General features: G+C 40.7%; 1 protein-coding gene across 1 annotated transcript in view; it reads right to left on the bottom strand.

Moving 5' to 3' along the window:
- LOC134640181 (B-cadherin-like) overlaps window positions 1–22,928 on the bottom strand; it is a 39,233-nt gene extending 16,305 nt beyond the window's left edge. The window contains exons 1-11 of the mRNA XM_063491811.1: window positions 22,878–22,928; window positions 22,015–22,129; window positions 17,249–17,337; window positions 16,878–17,099; window positions 15,465–15,605; window positions 14,266–14,421; window positions 12,984–13,125; window positions 12,482–12,654; window positions 11,798–11,926; window positions 5,948–6,133; window positions 5,532–5,782 (exon numbers count right to left, since the gene is read on the bottom strand). Coding sequence (XP_063347881.1) covers window positions 5,532–5,782; window positions 5,948–6,133; window positions 11,798–11,926; window positions 12,482–12,654; window positions 12,984–13,125; window positions 14,266–14,421; window positions 15,465–15,605; window positions 16,878–17,099; window positions 17,249–17,337; window positions 22,015–22,129; window positions 22,878–22,928 — 1,655 coding nt within the window. The remainder of the gene's footprint in view (window positions 1–5,531; window positions 5,783–5,947; window positions 6,134–11,797; window positions 11,927–12,481; window positions 12,655–12,983; window positions 13,126–14,265; window positions 14,422–15,464; window positions 15,606–16,877; window positions 17,100–17,248; window positions 17,338–22,014; window positions 22,130–22,877) is intronic.
- Between the last annotated feature and the right edge of the window lie 4,405 nt (window positions 22,929–27,333).

The following is a 27,333-nucleotide window of genomic DNA, read 5'->3' as shown; positions in this document are numbered from 1 at the left end:
CTCATGAACTGGAAAAATAAAAATAATCTTAATTCTAACCAGTATAGAAATTATCTATTAGATTACATTAGTCTTGATACAGCCTCTGCCACCACATCAGATCAATTGCTCTGGGCTCCTTTGATCAGCTCCATCACCTAGCGGGGGTGGGGGGTCATAGTTTGGGCCCACCTTCACTGTTGTGATTGGTGTGGGGGTAGGGACAGGCTTAGGGCGTCGGGGGGTTCCCCAGGAGCATCTTCCTTGGGGGGCTCAACCCGGGGTAGCGGTCATGGCCAATTAAGGGCTCTGTTGGCTCTTAGGTGACGGTTTCCTCGTGGCTGTGTGCAGCGGGGCTAGGGGAGGGTCTGTGCTGACGGACGTGGGTTACTGACCTGGTAGCCTGGCTGCCCCTGGGTGGGTCCGGGACGGGCGTGAGGTTCTGGGAGCGCTCCGTCTCTGGGCTGGGGCCCTGGCCGGGCCTCGGGGGCTCGGGTCCTGGTTGGTGTGTTGCTGGGGTTGTGGGCGGGTGGGTATATGGGGGCCCAGTCCTGGCGCAGGGCGCCACCGGTGCGTCGAGCCACCTGGGGGACTCTTCAACTGGTGGGGGAGGTTATCACATCTTGCAGGAGCTTTCCTCTCCTCAGGAATTCTCTCTGCAGGAGGGGGAGATATAGGAGAGGTGGAGGAAGATCTCAGCCTGGGCGTCTATTGTCTTGTGTAGTCTGAAAGATGAGTGGATGATGGGGTGGGTGCAGTTTTCTCTGTAGTGGGGTCAGGTGGGCTGTCCCGGGCTCTGTGGGGCCGGGCGGCGCTGCTGCACTGGGCCCTGGTCCGGATGGGCCTGGGCCCCCTTTCCCTGGCGGGTTGCAGAGCATGGGGGTGCCTACTGGGGTCAGCGGGGGAGCTGGCCCCAGGGAGGGGTCACTTGCCCCTCCCTTTCTTCCCTCCCCATCTCCAGCTGCCTCCCTCTTCCCGCTCCACCACAATCACCCACACATGCAGGGCCTTGGGGTAGGGGTGTGTCACCAGGGTGCAGAGGAGGCATCCCCCCCCCTCTGTCCCCTTCTGGCTGCCTCTGCCTCAATTTTATCTCACAACTTAGACATTCACATTACTCACACTCTCATAACACATACATATAGGATCTTGGGGGTGGGCTCACAACACGGACTCCAAATTACCATCAGGGTGTACACCTCACCCCTGGCGTCGTTGCCCACCTCTCAATTTTAAATACACGTAGACATTGAGGGCTATCAGGAGGGGCTATGCGCTTACCTGCTGCTCTCTGGCAGGTAGCTCCATGCCCTCCTGGGTTTTAATTGCACCTTAGAACACATATACATCAACACTACATATGAGCGGGTAGAGGGAGGTTTGGAGTCTTCTCACACCCCCGGTCTCTGCGGCCTGCTGGAGCGGGGGGGCTAGGAGGAGGAGTTGGCCGTCCGACTGGGGTCTGGTGTGTGGGGCCTCCCTGCTGCTGCGGAGTCGGGGCAGTCTGCTTCTCCCCACTGCAGGGAAAAGGGTAACACCACCTGGGTCTGGGTGCAGTTTCCCCCTCCAGGGGCAAGGGTACCTAGACCCGGTTCTTAGAGTACGCTTGGGGAGTGTGATTGTGTGTACAGCGTCTCTTTATGTCTGTCTCCACGTTGGTTGAGTGTGGAGTAATTGCCTATGAGAGCATGAGGGTGGGAATGGATGTTTGTATTTGAGTGTGCCTGTATGTCTGTGTCTATATGTCAGGTTGGGTATCAGACGCCACCTCTCTGGGGACATCTCAGGCCCTCCAAGGTTTGGAGGCCTATCTCCCCCCACCACTTCCCCTGCCGGTGGCAGACGCCCTCAGACATCGATGCGTTGGTGGTTCTTTGTGTCCGGGGGTGGGCGTCCGGGTACACACCGGCTCACTCCTTGGTGGCTGCTTATCGGGGCCTGGAACCTGGGGCTCGCTCGGGCCACTTCGGGGGTGGGGTGCCCTCGGCCTCTCGGCCTGGGGCTCGGTCACTCAGGCACAGCTGGCTGCCGGCGGAGCTCACGGGCACGTCACTGCAACCCCCCCTGGCTTCTGCTCCGCGGCTGCTGAGTGACCCCTCATCTGGGACTCTCCTCAGCTCTTTCTGGGACAGTGGCGCGGCTGCCCCTCTGTTGGTCTTCCTTGGTCTCTTGTGTTCTGGGGGCCTCTGGATGTCTGGAGTATTGATCTCCTCCATACCTGCTTCATGCCCTGGAGGATGGGACTGTGGCCCCCCACACCCCCTAGCAGATCATTACATTAAGGAACCTTTTAAATACAAGCGCGCTCATGCTCACAGGTGTACACACACAAACTACACCCTTTTTGGCTCCTACCTCAAAGCACACTGTGCGCTGTCGATCTTACGTGCTGCACAATAATGTTTAATATTAAGTATTTAGCGTTATATTCCCATATATCATTGTGATGTTGTTTATTCTATTACTCTCGTTTTCTTCTGCTTGTTTTCTTTTTTCTTTCCCAACAGGTGATCCAGGTGATCGATATATGTATTTTTTGTCTGCTTATTTTGTTGGTTTTTGTTTTTTGCCCTTTATCCCCGTCCCTCTTCTTCGCTGTTTTTTTTTTCTTCCCCCTCTTTCTTTCTCCCTTTTCTTTTCCCCTGTCCCGTATCTAGCAAGTAAAAAAATAAAAATAAATAAATAAAATAAAATAAACAATAAAAGGTAAATCAAATGGACCATTACGGCAAGGCTGGGATGGTCCATTTGGTAAAGTAAATCCGTTGGGCATCTTTCTTCGCCTTTAGACAATAATTCTGATGGCAAAAGAACCAAACGGGACAGGTTTACAAAAAAAAAAAAAAAAAAAAAAAGTTTCAAAATAGAACAAACAAAACAAACTACTAAATTGTCAATTCCACTTAGAAACAAAATATTAATTCTAAAAATAAATCTTAGTTTGTTTTACAGAAGAACAGACAAAATTGACTAACTTTTGTCAATATCAAATAAACTGAGAACTAAAAGGAAATTCTCAATCTCTCCTTGTTGTAAAGCTTAGCTTTTCAAACAGTTACTTTAGTCTGACAAAAGCCGAATGACGAATTAACGCTTTCAGTCAGAGATTGAGCATGCACCGGTTTATTGTATTTCCAGACTTGCTTTCGGCACAATTTACAGTGCGCGCTACTCTGTTTTTTGTCAGACTTGAAATAGCCGAAATACCTTCACACTACGGAACTTCTATGGCCCTTCCGTTCGACAATCTCTCCGGCTTTGGAACCAGCATCTGTTTTCCCTTCGGTAACCTTCGGTCACGCTCTCAGTTGATTTTTCTCTAGTCGGCACACTCATTTCCGTCATTACCTGGGCAGCCCGGCTGCAAAAACAAATACACATGTGCGGCTTGGAACTTGTGCTGTACGTAACAAGTCACGTTACGTGACGCTGCGGCTGTGATTGGTTCGGCTCTGCGCTACTTAATTTGGATTGGCTGTTCTTTTTTTTTTAAGAGGACAAGAGAGATGCAGCCTATCGCAATAGTTTAATTTTTCTTTCGAGAAAAAGTTATTTCACAATACATATCGTTATCGTTCTATCGCCCAGCTCTACGTAGACATGACATCATCATTCAGATTTGTCAGCTCTGGAGCCATCATGCAAATCTCCCATTCCATTACATTCCAACAGCGTGCCATTGGATTGAAATCTCATGACTGTGGAAGCAACTTGAGTACAGTGAACTCACTGCCTTGTTCAAGAAACCAGTTTGAGATTATCTAAGCTTTGAGATATGGTCTGTGATCCTGCTGGAAGCATCAATAAGAAGGCAGGTACACTGAAGGGAGGGACATGTAGCAGGCTGTGTAATTTATGTTATTGACAAATTCTGTTCCTACCATTCAACAGAAATCAAAACTCTTCGGACCAGAAAATATTCTTCCAATCTTTGTTTGTCCAGGTGTGGTGTAAACTGTAGCCTCAGTTATCTATTCTTAGCTAACAAATCACCCAGTCACCCAGTTTGATCTTTAACTGCTGTAACCCATCTGCTTTAAGGTTAAATGTGCTGTGCATTTAGAGATGCTGCTCTGCATATGATGGTTATCCATATCTACTAGGGGTGCAACAATACATGTATCGATATTCAACCGTTCGATACAGTGCTTTCGGTTCGGTACGCATATGTATTGAACAATACAAAATTTTTTATTTATTTTATCAACTTTTCTTCTGACGATGCTGTCTGTGTTGAGCGCTCAGTGGATCTGCGTTCGACTACTCCGCCTAGGCTGCACTGTCGAGTGCAGATCCACCGAGCGCAGCGCAAGCTAGCAAGACAGAAGCTAAGCTCGTTGAAACATGGCAACTGCCTCAACTCTACCCGAAATTGAACCTCCCCCACCCTCATTCAGATCTGGCCTTTGGACCTATTTTGGTTTTCATGTGAAGCATGACCCTGATGGTAAGCGCGTCATGGACAAAAGTAAAACAGTATGTCGGATGTGCCACGCAATGCTCAATTGGTGGGAACTAGTGCGTTAGCGCAGTTAGCTTGTTAACGTGTTGGCGCCGTCCAGCCCCACGCACGGGGCGATGCACGGTAACTTGTTAATGGAGATTTCCTGCATTATGGTGTTAATGTCATTTTAACCTCTTAAGCCCCAAGCCTACCTGATCTCCTGCCTTTTGCCCCCGTATCAGGGGGCGTTGGGGCTTAAGAGGTTAATGAGATTAACGCTGACAGCACTAGTGGGAACACAACGAATATGACTGCGCATTTACGCCGACATCATCCTAGTGCAAAGACAAGTGGAAGCAGACAAAAACAACAAGCACGCATGCTACAAACTTTACCCGAGTCATTTAGACAGCCGTTAGCACATGATTCTCCTTATGGGGACCTGATATGTTTAATATGCTGCTGAGAATATACCCCAGAAGAAGCGTATAGTGTAGCTTTTATTTTGGAAAGAGCCATTTCTCTGTAATGAACTCTCTTTTTCCAAAGATGAGTGTTTTCTCGATCAGATAGATTTATTTTTTTTATTATTTTGTTGTTTCAGCAACATTAAATTTAAAAACTGTACCTTTGAGTTAAAATATATATTTATAATTTTAATAAATGACAAATTAAAAAGGCATGAACCTTTTTTCTTGTATCGAAAAAATATTGAACCGTGACACCAAAGTATCATACGGGAACAGAACCGTGAATTTTGTGTATCGTTGCACCCCTAATATCTACATATGAATCTCTAGTGGTAGTTTGAGTCAAGGCTAGCTTCCTATGAGCTCAAAGCAGTCTGGCCGTTCTCCTCTGATATCAAGAAAACATTAAGAAAACAATTAAAACTTTCAAGCCCGTCTGTCAGCTTGTTGGGTGCTAAAAAGCAAATTCTGACTAATACTAGGGGTGTTTTATAGTGTGTTTTTTTTTTTTCAATATTTCGAAAGTAATGTAATGTTTGCTTATGAGGTTGGTGACACATTTTTTGTTTACCTTTTTACTTCAAATGTTGTTTGAAGTAAAAAGATGTTTGGGGGAGTTTGGTTCCTAGTTGACTTACGCAACTTTCTGCTTGCGTGCAGTGTCTGGGTCTGAAGCGGTGTACTGCACCACAACTTCATCCACAGCAAGGTCCTCTGGTTTTACCACAAGCTTCTCCTTTGGATCAAAGACTGGAGCTTCATTTACATCCTTTACATCCACCACCACTGTGGCAGTAGAAGTGACCACAGAAACACCGGGAGCAAAAGGAATCTCATTCTCCACTGAAACCAACAGAGTGTGCTTGCTGGCCGTCTCAAAGTCCAGCTCCTGGTTGGAAGGAAGGAAGGGAGAAAAAACACATCATAAGGGTGTTGGCACAGATTTTTATTAAGTCCCAACAAATCACATCAATGCTTCCATCAACTAAAGAAAATATTCACTGATGATAAATATCTCCCAATATTATGAATGAATTCCTGATTTTCTTCCTACCTTTGCAGTAGAAAGGATTCCTTCGTGTTTGTTAGTTCCTGTTTTTACTGTGAAAAGTCCATCAGGATCACCACTAACGATCTTGAAGATGGCGTTCCAGGCTGGAGTTTGTGGTTCATCTTCGTCTGTTACTATCATCTTTACCACCTCAACATCCTTTTTGTTTTCATCAACTGTCGCACTATACTGTGAGAAAATTAAGGATGGGTCAGAAATCATGGGATTCAAAACAGATCTTAGTGTTCTGCTCTGTTCTGTTTTTGCTGTGATGGGTCATCAGAGTCTAACCGCCAAATACCTTAAATTGTACATCAATAATTCATGTTCAATTCCTTCTAATTTTATTGCAGACATATACTTCTTGCAAGAAACTGACTTGCACACTATGAAATCCGAAATCTTAAAGTACAAAGTTCACAAGATATAATATCAAACATATAATAGTAAACAGCAAGGAGGTGAAAAAAACATTAATTTGTAATACATCTCTCAGTGATTCAGTAAGATTATCAGTTTATCCCTAAGTAATAAAATATTCATGCTAGTCAATATTTGTGGCCCCAGCAATGACAATCCACCTTTCTTCCATAATCTCTTTTCATTATTAACCAAATCAACAAACATAATTATCAACTAAAACTTCGGCACAGTCATCAAACTCACCCACCTGGCCCAAAAATGTGAATTTTTAATATTTAAATACCAACTTAATTAAACTAGACATACAATTCAACTCCAGCAACTGAATATAGACCTTCTAATTACAAAAATAAATGGGTAAATACCTGTCAAATCGATTACAACACAAAAAGGAAAGTAGCCAGCAATAGTCTTCTGACCAAAACTCAACACAACAAATAGAAATCACAATCTAAAGACCCAGCAAACATGTTAGATGAACCCATTAACTTTATAAAGCACTCAGTAAAATATCAAAAAACAAATTACTTAAGAGTGATGACAAATTCTCTATTTGTTAACAAGACTGATGTGTTTCACAAGTTTTTAGCAATTTCTGGGCTCAGTCTGCTTCGTCTTTTGTCAGCCTTGATCACAGCTCTCAAACTTGGGATGTGGTTGGTTGACTTTTAGACTTTCTGGAATGTCATGTCATCAGGTTTATTCTAAACATTGTCAAGCAAAGCTAGAAGCTTGCATAGTACTAGATGCAGCATTTAATTTATTTTAAATAAAATAAAGATTTCTGTTGAAATTATTTAAAAAAAGAGAATAGGTTAGAGCTGAAAAATCTTGCTTGTTTCATTTTTCTCCTTGAAAGCAGTGGCTATTTTTGACAGATTTTAATAAATTCACAGCACAGTCTTCTCTTTCTCTCTTCTGATATGAACGAATGGAGCTAAATATTCAGTCTGTGGTTTTCTCTCTCCTGTATTAGAGTAATCATTCTAATAAGACAATATTTATTATTTATACTTTAGATTCCATTGTTTAAGTGAATGGATGGTCTATACTGCCTTTCAGGATCCTCAAAACAATTATAATGAGAGATGGGGTGTTGTTTTCTTCTGTACATGTGTGGCACCCTGAGTATTTTAAGTGTCAAAAACAAGTCTAAGAATTGTTGTTGAAGTTCTTTTAATATTGCCATCACCTTTTTTGCTTTTGTTGTGACAATAGTTTTCTTCATAGTATAGAGTGAAAAGCTCATTTGCTCCCACCTGATGTGGTGTTAAGGCGATATTTAGTTTCACCAGTAGGTGGCAATGGTGGCCACTGCCACCTACTGGCTCAGACAAATTAGTAACTGGCAAAGTAATCCCTTACAAAAGTGTCACGTTCCTGGGTCTGTTGACCCAGCGTTCTGAGTTTTAGTTTATTTTGATGTTTATGGTATGTTTAAGTTCTTTAGGTTATCTAAGTTCATTTGCTTATTAGTTTCCCCTTGTGTTTTCAACCCCTGTTAACTCCCCCTTGCCCTTCATGTGTTTCATGTCTCTTCTTATGCTGTCAAGTTCATGTAGTCATGTCTGCGTTTCATTATGTTTCCTATTTTATTTTGTAAGAGGTCCTGTGTTCTGTGTTTTGTTTTACTCTTTCCCTGTGGCGTTATGTTCATGTTGTGTCTACTGTGTCTTTCTGTCCCATGTTTCAGGTCCCTATGTTCTTTCTCCTCAGTTGCTGTTAAGTTTACATGTCTAGAGTTCAGTCAGCGTGTTTCCTGTTTTACTTTGAAGGTCCGTGTCTTATGTCAGTGTTTCTAGTTTTGCTTCCCTTGTCTGGTCCAGCCTGATTACTCCCAGCTGTGCTCTCCTTCTGTGTCTCATTCCCTCGTTATCCCTCAGTGTATTTAAGCCCTATGTTTCTCTTTGTCAGTGTTGTAGTGTCCCTCGTGGCTGTGTTTCCCCCGTGTGTTAGTTTAGCCATGTCCCAGTTTAGTTTAGTTTAGTTTTTCCATGCTATTCTGCAATAAAGCAGCTTTTTAAGTTTAATTTTGTTGTCGTGAGTTTTCCGTTTGGGTCCTTTTTCTGCCTGCACACAGCTGAAACATGACAAAAAGTAACACAGGCCGGTTATTGTATGGAAGCCATCAGTAACACAAAACTGCTGTTTTGCTGTGTTTCAGGTGAGAGCAGCATACGAGCACTATACACATTTATGTAAAGTTGATACTTATTTAAAGTAACATATTTGGGATGTAAACTGGGATTAAAGATAAGATAACTCTTTATTGTCATTGCACAGTCATACCAAGTACAATAGCACAACGAAATTGGAAACTGTCCCACGTCTGCACTGCGCACAACACAGCACAACACAGTAACTTATCTTAATAAATAAAAAGAAAGAACGTATGTTTATTGTACATTGTTTTTATTATTGTTATTGTTATTGCCCCCCAAAAAGTCCAGGGAGGCAGTCAATCAGGTCAGCTGTTAGCGTTGGTTAGGTCTATTGCCCTGTTGCAAAAGCTGTCCCTGAGTCTGTTTGTCGGGGACCTCAGCAGCCTGAATCTCTAGCCAGACGGCAGCAGCTTAAACACTCTGGGTGTGTACAGTCCCATAGGATGCTGCGTGCCCTCTTGAGATAGCAAGTACTTTTTTGGGCCATAATAATGACCCTCTGAAGTGCTTTACCATTACTTGGTATCACTACAGCCTTCTTCCTCTCCTTATCAAAAACTATTATGTCCAGTTAGTTAGCCATCACCAGTTGTAGCTGTCTGTAGCTGGGAGTCACACAGGATCATAGCTTGGTCATTCTCAATCATCTTGGAGAGGGTGTATCCCAAATTGACTTTGTATACTATACCAGTCTGCTAGCATCTTGTATTCTGCTGCTATGTGTTGGATTCTCTCAAGGGGGTTCTTTGCACAGCCTGCACCAGGGATCTTGAGTGGTGTGGTAGCCCCCACTCTCTATCAATCTTCTGCTTAGGACTTGTTCATGTCTTGCTATGATGATGAAGCGTTTCTGTGCTATCTTTCAGTCCAACTACTTAAACAATCCAGGTGGTTCACAAGTTCGTCAGTCTGGTCTTACAGTGTTGAGTAACTGCTCTATCTACTGGGAGCTAGTGTCTTGCCCCTCTGACACCCGACAGGCCTTTCCATGTTGTGCTAAGACAAGTTATTGGCTGGTACTTGAATGGGAATGTGAAGCTAGAGACACCAGTAATCATAGTCAAGTGCCTTCCAGGGACTAGAAGAGGCGACACTGAGGGACATTTAAAACTGCTGACTAAAGGTAAATGTAAATTCTGTAAAATTATAATTCACATCGACAGAAACCAGAGGACCTTGCCGTGGATGAAGTCGTGGTAAAAAAAATCAGGTAATTCATCAGGTCCCAACCAGCCCAAATATCAAAGGGAAATTAAAATGCATGCCGTGGAAGAGTTCGGGTCTTAGGAGGTTAACGAAAATAAGAAGAATCCTAGGTTTCTCTTCAGCACTGCAGCCAGACTCACATGTATATGTCAAATGTCAGAGCTTTGTTAAGCCAACCATTCTGTTGATGTTATATAATAATGACATCATGAATTTCTTCACAAATAAAATTTTAGCCATTAAAGAAAAAAATACTCCAACAAATCACAAACATAAAATTATGTGCAGCTACTTTTAATACCACTGATATTTATTTAGACAATTTTTTCCAAGAGATCTTTCTGAGTTAACTTTGGTAATCACTTCTAGTAAAGGATGAACATTTCTTTCAGACCCAATTCCTACAAGACTACTCAAGTCCTACCATTAATTAATACTAAAATCTTAAATATGATCAAACTATCACTAATAACCGGCTATTCACACCAGACCAAAAGTCTTTTTCCATGGCCTCTCCAAACTTCTCCCACATCCGAGTTTTTGCTTCAGCCACTGCCCGAGCCGCATTCCGCTTGGCCTGTCAATACCTATGAGCTGCCTCCGGAGTCCCACAGGCTAACCAAGACCAATAGGACTCCTTCTTTAGCCTGGTGCCTGAACCAAATGGTGGTGTCCACCATTTGGTTCAGGGGTTACCATCACGACAGACACCAACAACCTTGTGGTTTGCAGCTCAGTGTAGCAGCTTCGGCAATGGAGGTGCTGAACATGGTCCATTCGGACTCAGTGTCTGAATGGGCCAGCTCTCTAAAAGATAAAGAGAGAGCTGAGCGTAAAAGCGAAGCTCTCAATTTACCGGTCAACCTGCATCCCTACCCTCAACTATGGTCACGAGCTGTGGGTAGTGACCGAAAGAATGAGATTGCGGATACAAGGGGTGGAAATTAGCTTCCTCTGAAGGGTGGCTGGAATCTCCCTTAGAGATAGGGGGAGAAGTTCAGTCATCTGGGAGGGTCTCAGAGTAGAGCCGCTGCTCCTCCACATCGAAAGGAGCCAGATGAGGTGGTTCGTGCATCTGACAAGGATGCCTCCTGGGTGAGGTGTTCCGGGCGTGTCCCACTCGGAGGAGGGACAGGACACGCTTGAGAGATTATACCTCTCAGCTGGTCTGGGAACGCCTTGGTGTTCCCTGGACAAGCTGGAGGAGGTGGCCGGGGAGAGGGAGGTCTGGGCTTCTCTGCTTAGGCTGCTGCCCCCGCAACCCGGCCTCGGATAAGCAGAAGATGATGGATGGATGGATGGACAGCAGACTTTCAAGCTGGCTCTAGTTAAACCATTGCTTAAAAAATGGCCATGACCGACCACGTGCTCAGTGAATAACTCAAGCAGCAGAAACCCAAGAAAGAGGAGTAAGAGTAGGAACCATTATGGAAGGACAGGCCCCTGCAGGGTGGATGCAGTAGTTACAATTGTTTCAAAGAAAGTAATAAGCAATGCACTCAACTGCCATGGTCTGTATGCCCACTCACCATGCCATCTACCAAGATGATGAAGATGAGGCAAGGATGGTTGCTTCAGTAAGACAATGATCCCAAACACAAAGCCAAGGAAAGTCTCAGTTGGTAACAGAGAAAGATAATAAAGCTGCTAGAATGGCCCAGCCCTGAGACCTGAATCCACCTGAGCTTCGGCTCTTTCTATACATTTTCAGAATTCATAGAAGTGCCCCACAGAAGCTTCAGGATTTGAAAACTGCATGTGTGCATGCATGCGACTAGTTTCTCCATAAAGGAGGCATCTTGAATCCAAAATACTTTTGGATGGAGTATTAAATATCAGTAAGCATGTTCAATACTTTTTCCTTGTGTCATTTCTTATTTCACATGCGTCACTGCACATGCTGTGGACTTATTTTGTTAAATGGTGTGCATTAGCTGTGTCAGTATGTGTAAGCGTAACATTAGTAAGGCAGTTAGATACAGACTGAATGTGTTCTGCTTTAACAGAGTGAAAAGGCAGCAGTTAAACAGGAAGTTTGCAGTTACGAGTACTTCGTACTTACAGATTTCTGAGTGAAGACTGGAGCGTTGTCATTGCTGTCCGTCACCGTGAGGATGACTTTTGTTTGTCCGGATAACCCTTCTCCCGCCATATCTGCTGCTTGTACTGTCAGAGTGTACTGTGGATATTTCTGTTAAGAGACGGGGACTGTTAAGGTAGATCAGCTCATCAACAGGAAGGAACACTGACATCAGTTTACAGACCTCTGTAACACACAGCTTTCAAACTGACTAAAACCCTTCACCTATGAAGGCCTGGCATTCTGCTGAAAAGCTGAAGATAAACTCATAGAATATTTTGCTTATGACAAATACATGCAAACCTGATGCCATTATCTGATATTAGCCTTGGTCAGACTTTTTAAATATAGTGTATTATTCACCAAGCAGTGGTGAAACTGTGACAAGCATGACACAAACTAGAAATGGAGACCATTAGACTCTAAAGTAAAAGTTAAGCTTCAAGAACAGTGTTTGTTTTCAGCAGTAAATTCAGGTTTTACTTCAAAGGTAAATATTATCATTATCCAAGAAATCACCAGCGGTGTTTTTGGTGCAGTGCCCTCTTTGTGATTGATTTCTAGCAGTGACAAGCAGACTACTGATCCTGATTCATAAAAATGCTTTTTTCAGCACTTAGGCGTAAAAGGACACTTGTATGTTAAATGTGGTTTAACAAGTCTTACCTCTCTGTCTAGTCCTTCACCAGTGACTCTGATGCTTCCAGTAACTGGGTTGATTTCAAACATGTTGTCAGTGGGCAGCGGTGGGTCCTGGTTCAGAATACGATAGCGGAGCTCTGAGTTGAGATTATCTGGCTCATCGTCATCTTTGGCCTCAACCCTAACCACCTCAGTCCCTGGAGTATAGGAATTCAGAAAAAGGAAATAAAGAGCAGAAGTTTTAGAAGGTCTTCACATTGCTTCATTTAAGAATTTATTAAATCAAAATAGAGTTAGCGTAAAAAGTCTAATTTCATTCCAACCCAAATTGTAATTTTCTGAAGGTTCTGAAGGTTTCTGAATATCTTAAAATCCACTGCATTTAAACCTGTGCACTACATTGATTTCTATTGATGAGAATTGTAGATAGTAGCAAAAATAAAGAAAACTGCAAATAAGTGCCAACAAGGTTGCTTGTTCAATATCTCAAAAAACAAAATAATGTCAAAAATATGTTTAAACATACCGATGGCCGTGGCCTCAGCAACATTTGCTTTGTACTCCACCGTAAAATAAGGTTTGTTGTCGTTCTGGTCAATCACACGTACTATAATCTCCATAGGAGCCTCAGCTTGTCCTACTCCTTCTACCACAGCATGTGCTTCAAACTACACAGGCAGAAGATTTCAACATGTTTGATTCAGAAAGTTTCAGATTCACCTTTAAATTAATTCATTTATCTCTACACCTTTAATCTACACACAATACAAACAAAGCAAAGATTTGAGTGTCTTGATGTGACTTTTGTTGTGATTCGGTGCTATATAAATAAAACTGAAATGAATTCCTGTAAAATTTTAGATATAAGAGTGAAAAGACTTATTGACTGGTCACTTGATCATTTATATGTTATTGTTACTTGATTGCTTTGTTTCTGTCTCTCAAAAGGATGATTGTACATTTGTTTTTGAAACAACCAAAGAGATCTGCAATTTTCAGCTGAAAATGTGTGACATAACATTACATAAGTAATATGTAAAGAGTCTCAATACATCTATAAAACGAATATTTCAGAACGATACCTGTCATCACTTCAATGGTATTTTATTTATATAGTGTCAAATCACAGCAGCAGTTTCCCCTAGATGCTTTAAATGTATATATAAAACCCAAAACCCAAAAAATCAGATGACCCCCCCATGAGTAAGAGCTTTGGCAACAGTGGGAAAACTCCCTTTTAACAGGAAGAAACCTCAAGCAGAACCAGGGTCAGGGAGGGGCGGCCATCTGCCGCTACTGGTTGGGGTGAAGGAAGGGAGAAAAAACAAAAGACACGCTGACATGAAAGCTAGAGATTAATAATAACTAATAATTGAATGCAGAGCAGTGTATAAACATAGTGAGTGAAAAAAGTTCTAGTTCTCAGCCTAATCTTAAAAGTAGAGAGGGTGTCTATCTCTCAAATCCAAACTGGAAGCTGGTTCCACAGAAGAGTACTTTAAATATTCTAAGAACCACAAGTAAGCCTGCAGTCTGAGAGCACTTAATTGGGGTGATACGGTACTTTAAGGTCATTAAGATAAGATGGGGCCTGATTCTTTTATGTGATGTACAAAGATCATCAAAAACAAACAATTTTAACAGAACTTATAACGTAAAATGTTTATAAAAATGTTTTCCAAAGGGACTCCACATGAAAGGATAATCAGAATAAAAGCTTTCATCATCAAGTGTGATGAAAGTGTGTATCTTTTGATGATCATCAAAAGATACACACAAGAACATTTGGACAAAGTGGGGATGCTTACTATATATTCAGCTGTTTCCTCTCTGTCGAGTGGTTGTGTTACATACAGATTTCCAGTCTGTCTGTCCATTTTGAAACGACCAACAGGAGGCAGATCAGCTCCTGGACCAGTGATGCTGTAAAAGAGCTTCCTTGCTTTATCTTCATTAGAGCGGATCTGGAAAAAACACACAGGACTGAGTTAGATCACTCTCACTGTCTATGGTAAAGGTTATGCAACAATAAAGAAGCTGTGCAAGTTCATCTTCAAAAATATCAAGAGATTCTTGGTTATCCTGATACACAGATCAGAATGATTCAGTCATCTTGTGATCTCAAATCAATAAGATTGCTAGATTCTCTAAGCGGATCTGGAAAAAACACACCACATTGACTTAAATCACTCTCAGTGATGAGGATATCAGTTCTGGGATAGCTGTTGCTCAGGATGTCAAGCAGGTAATTTACTGATCATAAGGTTGGTGGTTCAATCCCTATCTACTTCACTCTGCTTTTCAAATATCCTTGAGCAAGATACTAACCATGATTTGCTTTACAACGTTTGTGAATGTTAGAAAGCACTTTCATAGAAAAAGCATGGGGAAAAGTCCTTGTATGAATAGGACAAGTTGTATAAAGCACTCTGAGTGCTCAGAAAGAAAATGAAGAAGTAAAATAAGTTCTGTTCATGAACCACTTCATTTACCATTTATACAACAGCAAAGAGGCTATGCACATTAATCTCAGATATTCAACAGAATCCTGGTTATCCTGATATCAAAGATAAGAGAGCAGAGAAAGACAGCACAGTAGTGAATGTCGTAAGATAAATTAACCAATATACAGTATATAGCGTGAAACACAACTCTGTAGTTTGCTTAGAATAATTATGTTATTCCAACAATTTCCAACACACAGTATGGAAAAGATAGTAATAAAACAAGTGTCAATGTATTAACTGCCAACATCTTGCTCTCATTACTGCACATAAACTTTAGATCTTTCCCTAAAGCAATAACTTTTCATTCTCTTTCATAGATATTTTATTTATCTAAAATTAACAAAGTTAGCTCATAACTAAGAGGCATCCAAAAAAACTGGAAATTCTGGAGATTCAATAGTGACAACTAAAACTGGGAAAAACACATGCTGACTGCAGAGGAACAACAGAGAAATCCTGTCCACAAATAATGTCAACAAAAGTCATTCAGTTCCCCTTACCTGAGCTACTTTTAGGGGATAAGTTCCTCTCTGATTCTCAGGAACATTGAGAGGAGGAATAACCCAGTCTCTCTTCCTCCTCCTCAGTCCTCCAACAGACTTGGGGAATTGAAGAACATGCGCTTGTGGATCAGTGGCATTCTGGGAAAACGTGCAGACATATTGTTAGCAAAAGCATGAACAGAAGAAGACTCAGAAATTGCAATGAGGACCACAGATCTTATAATATATCTCAGAATCTGTGACTGTGTATAGTCTACACCATTTTTAACCTAAGACAGCTGATTAAAAGATTAAAAATTGAACAAAATATTAGAAAAATTGGAAGCTGTTCCTCAGAAGAGGGACTTGAAAGCTGAAGGCTCTGCCTCCTATTATACTTTTAATACTCTAGGAACCACAAGTAAGCCCAAGTCTGAGAGCGAAGTGCTCTAATGGGGTGATACGGTACTTTAAGGTCATTAAGATAAGATGGGGACTGATTATTCAAGACCTTGTATTTGAGGAGCAGAATTTTAAATTTGAAGTTTTCTATGCGGTGTTAGTGTGTTCAGTCCACATTTACAAAGACATATCCCAGCCCCACAAAACTCAGTAGAAACAGCTGATGAGAGTTTTACACCCATGTACATCCATCAAGTCAACACTTGCAGTTTAAGGTTAAGCTGCAAGGTTAAAATTAAGCTTGAAAAAATATTCCCTTCTCAGGTACCAAGGACCAGTTTGGCTACTTTTTAAATAATTTTCAATGTCCGAAAAATCACTTTGAAAGACTTTCATGAAGCTGGGAGAACACTTCAAAAAAAATTACATTAGGTAAAAGTCTGGCCTCTCATGCAAAATAAAGAGATGATTTCCAGAAACAACCTTCACATCTGAATGGAATGAATTGCGAAAAAAAAATTGGCCCTAGTATTAAAAGTTACACTTTAGCTGTTAGCAGTGGCTCATGGATAAAGTAGCCATTCATTTCACTTTTCTTACCACATTAATCTAATCTTCCATCACTTCTTCCTCACTCTTCCACAGCTGGTGCTAGCAGCATCATCCTGTGACTGTGAGGCCCAGTTACTAGTTGCTGGTACTACTTATTTTCTTTTTATTGTTTTCTCTCAGCTTTTCAGCTCCACCTGTTTGCCAATTCTTCCACACTAAACTTGCACAGCGAAGGCTGTGTCAGGTGGAATGATTGAATGGGATGCTGTCAGTGTGCAGTGGTCCTTTAAAATGGCCACTGGTCCAAAAGTGTATTGGCTTACCAGGAAAATGTCAAGTATGCCAGATTATCAGTCCTGCCCTGTCTGTAAATGTGTAGTTTTGAAAAAATATATAAATAGATTTGAACTTTTCCTTCATGCCCCATTAAACAGTGTCTATAAAAAACTAAACAGTCCCGTATGAAACAGTGTCTACCTCTGTGTGGTCAGCAGACTTCACTTCAGTACTGTGATGCTGATGACTGTATTCTATGTGGTCTCCATTGTGGTGCTTTCCACATTGATGACCATGATGGTGTCCATGGTGATGCTCATAATGAACTACCCTGACTGGAACTGTTATTTTCTGACCTTGAGAGTCCCATGAGTGGATGAAGAAATTCTGGTGTCCATTATAAAGAACAACTTCTCTGTTTACCTGGAAAGTAAAAAAAAACAAAACTTTTATTAGTGCATCCACTACACTTCATTTCATTAGAAATGAGTTTCTACATTTCATTAGAACAATTCCACAAACTTTCCTGTGATTTTTACAGTAATTCCAACTTTGCCGTCAAGTTAACTCACCATTAATACACCATCTGCCTTTACACCAAAGCGATTGTCATCAGTGCCGAAAAGAAATATTGTGCGGTTAGTGCAGTCAGTGAAGCCCACTGAGAAAGGATAGAAAAAAGTGAATCATTATAAATGTGGAACATGTAATGAAATAACTGGCAACTCTATATCACCTTTCTGCATGTACTAAACGGTCAATACTGTTCACTGTATTATGAAAAAGTCTCTAGAAAATTCTTAATGCCTGCTTATGTCCTGCTGGTAGTGTTGCTGTATTTTTTAGTATTTTCCAACAGACAGTGTTGGGAAGGTTACTTTTAAAATGTATTCCATTACAGAATACTGAATACATGCCCCAAAATGTATTCTGTAACGTATTCCGTTACGTTACTCAATGAGAGTAACGTATTCTGAATACTTTGGATTACTTAATATATTATCATGCTGTTTACAACTACGTGAATGTACTATTGCTGTGATTTATTACTGTTACTGAAGGTCCGCGGCTCCGAACCGTAGTAAAGGGACCTCTGGCTAATACGGTGGGTTCCGTGTCGGGCTGGTAGCCGAAAACTAGCTTTACTTTGTTGTCTGGGTCAACTTTGCTTGCCAGAGACAGAGAGAGGCGTTGAAAGGCTGCTCCAACGGAACTTATTTTTTCCGGAGGAAACACGAACACAGTGTACAGTTGAGTCTTAATAGCTTACTTACAACTGGGCTCGTCAGGCACTCTTCTTGGCTGCAGTGGTTATTATTATATTTACATGCTTCCAGCTCCCGTTTTTGCTCCGTGACAGCTCGGACTTTTCCTTTCTCTCCCTCCCTCGCTCACAGACACATAACGTGTATGGTAGTCCATTCTCGCTGCAGCACGGACTACACTGCCCATGAGGCTACATTCTTTAGGGCCATGCCTGTAGCATTCTGCCTTTTAGCTAAGCACAACAACAACAACAAAAAAGGCGCTCTCTCACCCAGGAAACACGCAGAGAGAGAGCGCGTCACCCAGTAACCATGGCAACCGTAACGCTGCCGCCTGGAACAACAGAACAGCTGTCAAACAAACCCAAACAGTCCTGACTCGCGATAATATGAAACAGGAAAGTACCGCCGTGTACTCCATTTATTTCAACAAAGTAACTGTATTCTGAATACCACCTTTTTAAACGGTAACTGTAACGGAATACAGTTACTCATATTTTGTATTCTAAATACGTAACGGCGGTACATGTATTCCGTTACTCCCCAACACTGCCAACAGAATACCCACCACAGAGAATTAGGTATATAAGACAAACCACAGATCTCAAATAACAGCTAAACCATTTAAATTTACTATCATGAAGTAATAAATTAGAAGTGATCAATGATATCACAGTTAGACTGAAAATAAGAAAACTGAGGACAAGAGCAAATAATTCAGGAACAGTTGCAATTTTATTGCGTAATGTAGAAAAAATTAAATATGATTTGCCCCCTTGCTTCTCATCTCAACAGAACAGTTAAAACTGCCTTTCATATTTCATGATCATTTTAATTTCAGTCTATTTCTATAAATGGGCTTTGTACTACAGGCCTTTAAGGTGGTAGTAATAAATTATTACTTAAAAAGCCATCACTTGACGCAGCTATCCTAGTTTATTTTAGGCCGATCTCCAACCTTCCTTTTATGTCAAAAATTCTTGAAGTTGTAAAAGAGCAATGGTTTATTTGAAGAGATTCAGTCAGGTTTCAAAGCTCATCACAGAAGAGAAACAGCTTTAGTGAAGGTTACAAATGATCTTCATAAGGCCTCTGATAGTTGACTCAGCTCTGTGCTTGTCCTGTTAGACCTCAGTGCATTGTTCGATACTCTTGACTAAAATGTTTTACTACATTGATTATAACACTGCTGGTATTAGAGGTTCTGTTCTGCAGTGGTTTTACTCACATCTATCTAATAGACTCCAATTTGTTCATGTAATCAGGGAGCATTCTTCACACACTAAAGCTTGATTGAGACTTCTGCAGGAAATCTAGGTCCCAACTGACATTGTAACCAGAGCCCTCTATGCCATTTACATCATTGTGGTAAACGTCAACCTGAGTTAAACCTCTTGGAAGGTATACATCAGGTTAAGAAAAAGATTGTGGCATAGTTATCTGATAGATAGATAGATAGATCTGAAGCAGAAGTATAATTCATGTGTTAGGTTAAGGGTTCCATGCTAGGACTAGTTCTGTTTACATTATATATGCTTACCCATAGACAGTATAGAGAACAGTAGAGGACATTTTCCAGATCCAGATTACACACACCAAATAGTTAAACTGCAGGTAATTTCCTTCTTGTACTTTTGGATTATTATTTTTTAAGTTACTATACTGCCCTAAAAACCTTGTTTTGCCTGTTTCCTCAATTCTAGTACCTCCTCCTTCGTAGCCTGTTTGAACTCCATGTGGTGTTTTTGCCTCAGGTGGTGAAACACATTTGTGGTTTCCACCTGAGACAGGAAATTTCTTTTTTATTTTGCTAAGTACTGAATTTTGCTGGAGGCTGCTCTTTGTTTCTTAACCATTTTTACCCATGATTCCACTGGATAATGGGTAGAACTGGATTAGAAATACTTCTTATTAATGAGCAACAGTACATTTTCAAGAGACAAGAGAAAAATGAGAAAAATGTTTGTTGTTCATGTGCATGTGTTCTTGTGTGTGTCTACATGCACTAGTGAATGAGTGCGTACGTTGCACATGTGGCGGCAAAAATGAAGCAAATTGAGCATAAACATTCTCAGAACTGAGTCTTGTCCTGCACATTGAAGTTTCCTGGAGCTGGAAACAGATGCTCTTATAATGTAGATATTAATAATTAATGTTAAAAACTAATCTTAATAATTCGGTGTCCAGTTTAACGGCCCCAGAGTTTACACTGGCCCCTGTACATTTTTTGCAGGCAAAAAAGCTTTTATTTCTGTGTTTTGATATAGTAACATTTAATACAAACGATTTATCTTTTGTATTATCTTAAATCGGCAATATTATGTTACTAAAGCCTAAAAATATATTCTAATAAAACAATAAAGTCTAGTAAACCTGATGCCTCTCTTTATACCCACCCCTCCACGTCACAGGTAGCACTATGATAGAAAGCCACAGTTGCTGTCAAAGTGTGCAACTGAAACACTATGTGGGTCTTATCAGTTCATCTATAATCACATCCTACAGGTGTGATTAAAGTACAATAATATAATGTAGATGTAGATGTAGACTATAATGTAGATTTTTTTGCTGTGTAAAACAAACAGTGGTGAATTGGGGGAGCTGACAAGTAAACTCTTCTTTACAGCTTGTTAAGCAGGTGGTTTGATGAAGGAATCCTGCTATATTTTTCCCAGCAAAGATCAGTATGTCATTTACTGTAACAAGTACTGTGAGATAAACTCTTTTAGATACGAGAAAAACAGTTTCTTTCACTCCACCTGACATCACTGTCTCACTAACTGCTCTGCCTCTTTATTCTTTGTGTGTCTAAATGTAACGAAATGTTTACACATAAGGAATTTAATTGTGTGAATGACAATGAATGCCTGCATCTGTGAAATAAAAATTTTTGCTCGACATTATGTTGTATGTCGCGCAAGACTTTTGATATGAATATAATTTCACAGTGTTCCTCGCCTCAACCCCACCCGGTCATGGCAGATGCTTTCCTCTGAGCCTGGTTCTGTTTGATGTTACTTCCTTTTAAAAGGCAGTTTTTCATCCCCACTTGAATTGAAGTGCCAAAACTTATTCATAGTTTTCTGTCTCTCTGTTTTCACCTTAGTGACTTTTGTTGTGATTTGGCACTATATAAAGGCAACTAAAGGCAAATAAATCAAGGCAACAAGTGAATATTCATGTTAAAGCCTGCATAACTACAGTTTATTTGAAAAAAGGCTACAGTCCACTTGTGTTTTATATCATCTTTCAGTTTTATGAAACCAACAGAGTTCTTGGAACCAACAGAGTTCTCCTTCTCTTTCAGTGCTTCATAACATCTGAATAGCAAAGCCTGCTAAACAGGCTTGGGGACATTGCTCTGACCTGAGGTTAAAAGTATTTGCGAGCAGTGTGAGAGCTGAATCTGCATTCCACAAACCTTACAACTCAGATGCAGTTGGATGCCACAACTAGTTAAGCTGGAAAAGCACCAAAAACAGACGTGTTTTACTTCAAAGCAAGGTAGAGCTATTCATACATTGCAAACAATACAGCATCATAGTTGTTGTTTTTTTGTTTGTTTTTGGGGGGGTTAATATGGGTGTCTGGACAGAGCCTTGTCAGTGCCTTACATATGCTTTATTTAGTGATCACAAACACACAACAGTGGTAGAACAGATTAAAAATTATAGTATTTTTACCTTCATTGCTGCCATCTTGGATTGACAACAATTAAATGGAGGATGCTGCTAATTTCCAAGATGGAAATTGGAGATGAGATCCAGATGAAAATTCTAATTGGGAACTCGAAAATTCTGACTTCAAACTTAATCCGGAACAAATGGTATGATGTTGTTTGGGTTTCAACCGAGAACAACGTAAGCAGCTAACCTGTTACAGGCCATCTGGGCATGAGGAATCCTTTACAAAAGTTTTTTCATGTAGGGCTGTAACTCACGTCTAAATGCTCCCACAGGTTTGTTTAAACAAATCCTCACATATCTAGTATGATATTCTACTGGATGTTAAGAAACATCAACCATTTCATTCAGGTTATCAGTAAGACAGCTAGATTCCTGGGTTGTTCTTACCTCTGCCCAGTCTCATGCCTGGCCTCAGGTGTTCCCTGGTCACTCTGAAAATCAACAGCTCTGACTCAAATCCAGGCACACATGTCGACCTCTCAGCTATTTCTAGTGATGAGACCTAGAAGAGGAGAAAGAGTATTTTGGTTGGACCTGTAATAATAAAGGGACTAATTATAAGCAAGAGAAAATAAGAGTAACTGAATAACACAAGACAATATAACAATAACTAGAACTGGCATTTTAAACAACAGTTAAAATACTTTTGTTGCATCGAATAATATGACTACTTTAAGACATGTCTATATGCCATTTTTCAGAGGAAACTATAAAAAACAAAACTACAAAACAAAATGTCATCAATGGAATAATGGGAATCAATGTGGAGGGATATGGGGAAAAAAGCCTGCTATGCCTGTGAAACAGATTAATTCGTTTTTAAATCCTGCCCAAGATTTTCTGCCCATTTGAAGAGTCTCAGCAAGTGCTATGACTAATAAAAGTGTTCTTCTTACAATAAAAGGTTACTTGATGCATAAACACAACAAATGTGTCTGCCCCTCCGTGAGTCTGGATCTCCTGGAGGTTTCTTCTTGTTAAAAGGGAGCTTTTCCTTGCCACTGTCACCAAGTACTTGCTCCTAGGTGGTTCTTAGATTTCTGGGGTTTTCTCTCTGCTATTGTAGAGCCTTACCCTCACAATATAAAACACCTCAAGGTGACTGTTGTTTTGGCGCTTTCCACATGAAAATGAATCTAATTTTATTTAATTGCAGCAGGTAATATAACATTAACCATATTTATTTTAAGTAACTTTAAACAGAATGGAAAATGAATGAAATTAATTATAACAAAAGGAAGACGTCTCACCTGAAAAACGATGACTAAAGCGCCAAAAACCGCGAACCAAGCGGTCCCCATCTCTCCAGATCCCCTCTTTAATATTCCTGTTCTTCTTGTCGCACCGTAAGTGTAGCTTCAGTAACTGGGAGCTGGATGGAAGTAAGTTTAGGTACTTTCAGCAGATGATGTCAGGTTACAGGTGCGCAACACCCTGGTTCCGTCATGCGTGAAGAGACAAAACATGATAGTTTCTGTTTCTGTTCCTGAGTACTTCACAGATACACAGCAGATAGTAAGAGCTGACAGCAGTATTACCAACAGTGCTCTGAGTCTGAGCTCAGCCAGCCACATCCTGCAGATACTGACATTTCGACAATGTGTCGAGCGCAGATGTTTGTAAACACTGGTCCGAAACGCAGTTCAAAACACACAGGTCACGTGACCACAAAGTTTTGGTCTGCTTCTGTTCTTTATGCCAGCGGTCCCCAACCCCCGGGCCACGGACCGGTACCGGTCCGTGAGTCGTTTGGTACCGGGCCGCGAAAGTTGAGGTTCGGGTGTAAAATGTATGGTTTTCAGGCTGGAGCACCCGCCCCTTTCCTGATGGGTGCCCAAAGTGCCCTTTTGTTGAGGCAATTTCTTTTCTTTTTTTTTCTTTTTTTTAAATGTGCGTGTGGACTCCTGTCTGTGCCCCTCAACAATAATATTTAACTATTAATCACAGTTTTGCTAAATAAAAGGATCTGGCTTGCATCAGTCACATATGGTGGCCTACGGTGGCTGGGAAGTGCAAATCACATTTACAACATCAACAACAAAATAACATTTCCGAAAACACTTTTCAATAAAAATTAAATAAATAAATAAAATAAAAAAAATTGACAACAAAATAACATTTCAGAAAACACTTTTACATAAAAAAAAAACAAATTAAAAAAATGACAACAAAATAACATTTCAGAAAACACTTTTACATAAAAAAAAAACAAATTAAAAAAATGACAACAAAATAACATTTCAGAAAACACTTTTTATACGGTGACTGGGAAGTGCAAATCACATTTACAACATCAACAACAAAATAACATTTCCGAAAACACTTTTACATAAAAAAAAAACACAAATAAAAAAATTGACAACAAAATAACATTTCAGAAAACACTTTTACATAAAAAAAAACAAATAAAAAAATTGACAACAAAATAACATTTCCGAAAACACTTTTACATAAAAAAACAAATAAAAGAATTGACAACAAAATAACATTTCAGAAAACACTTTAACAAGTCCGCAACAAATTAACAAATCCGCAACAAATTAACAAGTGGCTGCTATGCCTGTGAAACAGATTAATTCGTTCTGCGGAATAAAATTCTAACACTGGTTTGCCCTTTTCTTCCATAAACTGTTCAATTTCTTCTCGTAAATCAAAGAAACGCCTCAGCACAGCACCTCGGCTCAACCATCTTACCATCAGTGTGGTATGGCAGGCCATAGATGTGGTCTTTCTCTCTGAGAAGACTGTCAAACTGACGGTGATTGAGGCTTCTGGATCGGATGAAATTAACAGTTTGGATGACCACCTTCATGACGTTATCCATTTTCAGTGACTTGCAGCACAAAGCCTCCTGGTGAAAATACAGTGAAAAGTCCAAAAATCACATCCTCCATTTGCAGATTGCACTTTATCTCTGAACTTTTTTACAACGCCTGCTTTCTTCCCGATCATTGAGGGCGCACCATCTGTAGCCAGGCTGACAGCGCGGGACCAGTCCACTCCGACCCTGTCCAGCGCGCCGACGAGCGCGCTGAAAATATCAGCTGCGGTCGTTGTATCTGTCATCGGTACCAACTCCACGAACTCCTCGGTGACGGTCAATGTGTCATCAACTCCGCGGATGAAAATTGCCAGTTGTGCAACATCTGTAATGTCCGTGCCTTCATCAATTGCAACTGGAAACACAATAAATGACTTTACTTTTTGCTTCAACTGGCCGTCCAAATCCGCTGAAAGATCAGAAATCCTGTCGGCAACTGTGTTTCTTGTCAGGCTGATATTTGCAAAGGCCTGGCGCTTTTCAGGGCACACAATCTCCGATGCCTTCATCATACATGTTTTTACAAATTCACCCTCACTAAATGGTTTTGAAGCTAGTGCAATTTCGTTAGCAATGAGGTAGCTAGCTTTCACTGCAGCGTCACTGATGTCTCGGCTGTGAGTAAACACAGACTGCTGTTTCTTCAGACCCGCCAACAGTTCATTCACCTTCTCTCTTCTTCCTGTCCTTCAAAGTTGTCATATTTGTCGGCATGAAGACTCATATAGTGACGACAGAGGTTATATTCTTTCAGCACTGCAACATGCTGGGAACACACCAAACATACAGCTTTCCCATTCACTTCCGTGAATAAATAGGAGGATGACCATTTTTCTTGGAACACTCTGCACTCTGCATCCACTTTTCTCTTTTTTGACAGAGACATATAGACTGTGTGCACGTTAGCATATGCTACTTCCGGTGCGAAAACTCCTGTGGGGAGCTTTGTTTCCGGTGTCCTATTCGCGCCTTGTTTATGGTCCAAAACAAGTTAAGCAAATTAATGAATCAAGCGGTGATTTACATTTCTATAGATGTCTTGGGCATTTACCCAATATCTCTGTAAATGATGTTCATCGACTTGTCGATATTTTTCCCCCCGCGCCTCAGAGCAAAAGAGAAAAGGGATTCAAATGTTATATTTCTCAGCTGTCCCTCGTTTATCGTGGATGTTATGTTCTAAAAATAACCAGCGATAGGTGAAATAAACTAGCCAATTTTATTTTTTGACGGTGCAAAACGTTTCGTCCACATACAGTACTGCACTTCAGAGTCACACTGCTATCGATCGATGCAGCGATTCTGTACTGTACAGGAGAGACGTCACGGAGGAGATCGTCTGCAGCGATCAGGACGCAGGACACAATGTGACGTAAAAAAAACATAAGCATGCAAACTTGCACTAAAAAATCCGCGAAACAGCGAGGTAAAAGGTGAACCGCGTTATAGCGAGGGACCACTGTAATTTTGAAGGTAAGTCACAACATACCCTTCGTAAATACTAATGTATAGAAACCCTTATCAGCAATCATTCATTTTTTGTGTGGCTTTTTTTTCCACGGTTTGTTAACATGCTGTGTAGGTGTGTACTTGACTAGCTGATATCGACATAACGGGGGAAACATCTGTTTTGACTATTGTTCACCTGTAGTTTGAATGCTGAACATTTGTTTAAATCATAAGACCAGTCACTATACAGAGATGTGCTTCTGAATGTGGACGATGTGTCTTCTAATTCTGTAATGCAGTTCTGCTTGTGTTGAGTGATGTAAACAACTGATCGATCTAAACTCTTTAAACGTCAAAATTGATCATTAGATTTTTTTATGACACAACAGTGGTGAGTGTTCCCACCTTCTCCTCTTTGTAACTTAACGCGATCTTTCCGTTTTCGAGTATATCTTCGCAGTAGCGATTGACCGCAAAGTAAAGCTACCGGAAATGTACAACCCCACATCCGGTCTCAAATCAGGAAGTTAGCATTTTCTCGTGCACAGGGGCAATGAGGGTGCCAAAGCACATCAGGTTTAAATTTCGCGGCCAAAACAAAGTAGCTCACAATTCCTAATGCGCCATTCAATGGACACAATTGGAACAGCAGTTTCTTTATTGAAAAATTGCAGCTCATTCTTATACTTTACAAAATCATCTCACGGGCCGGATTAAACCCGTTTGCGGGCCTGATCCGGCCCGCGGGCCGTACGTTTGACACCCCTGTTCTAAAGAATAAAAAGATATGTTATTCTGAACAAATATTTTCTACCTGCACAAAATAGGAAAGTGTATAAAAGTGCTGTACTTTCTCAATGTTCAGCCACTAAAACTGAAGTTGGGAGTTTGCACTTAAAGCCTGTATTCATAGAATAGAATAGAATAGAATAGAATAGAATAGAATAGAATTCAACTTTATTGTCATTGCACATGTCACAGGTACAAGGCAACGAAATGCAGTTTGCATCCATCCAGAAGTGCTTTAGCCATGATATAGATATATTCCAATATATATTAGCAATAATATAGATATGTGAGTATATTACAGAAATGGGTCTATTATGGTATGTTATAATGTACACGGTATGAAGTATGTTATGAATATGCTATAACTATAAGTATGTACAGGCTGTAGTGAGTACAAGCTATGTACAGGCTATGAACAGGATATAAATATGAAAAACTATACAGAATATGAAATTAAAAAACTATACAGAAATATGAGATATACAGCTATACAGAAATGTGAACTATGCAGGTTATAAACAGTTGTAGATTTAAAAATTATCGTATTGTACAGAATGATTATTTACACAGAATTATACAATAGTGCAGTTAAGATAAGTGAGATATGTGGATAATTTCTACAGGCTATATAAAGTCCTAGTGGTTGT

Source organism: Pelmatolapia mariae, linkage group LG13 (assembly GCF_036321145.2).
Source record: "Pelmatolapia mariae isolate MD_Pm_ZW linkage group LG13, Pm_UMD_F_2, whole genome shotgun sequence".
NCBI lineage: Eukaryota > Metazoa > Chordata > Actinopteri > Cichliformes > Cichlidae > Pelmatolapia > Pelmatolapia mariae.
This window is presented reverse-complemented; position numbering and strand designations above follow the sequence as displayed.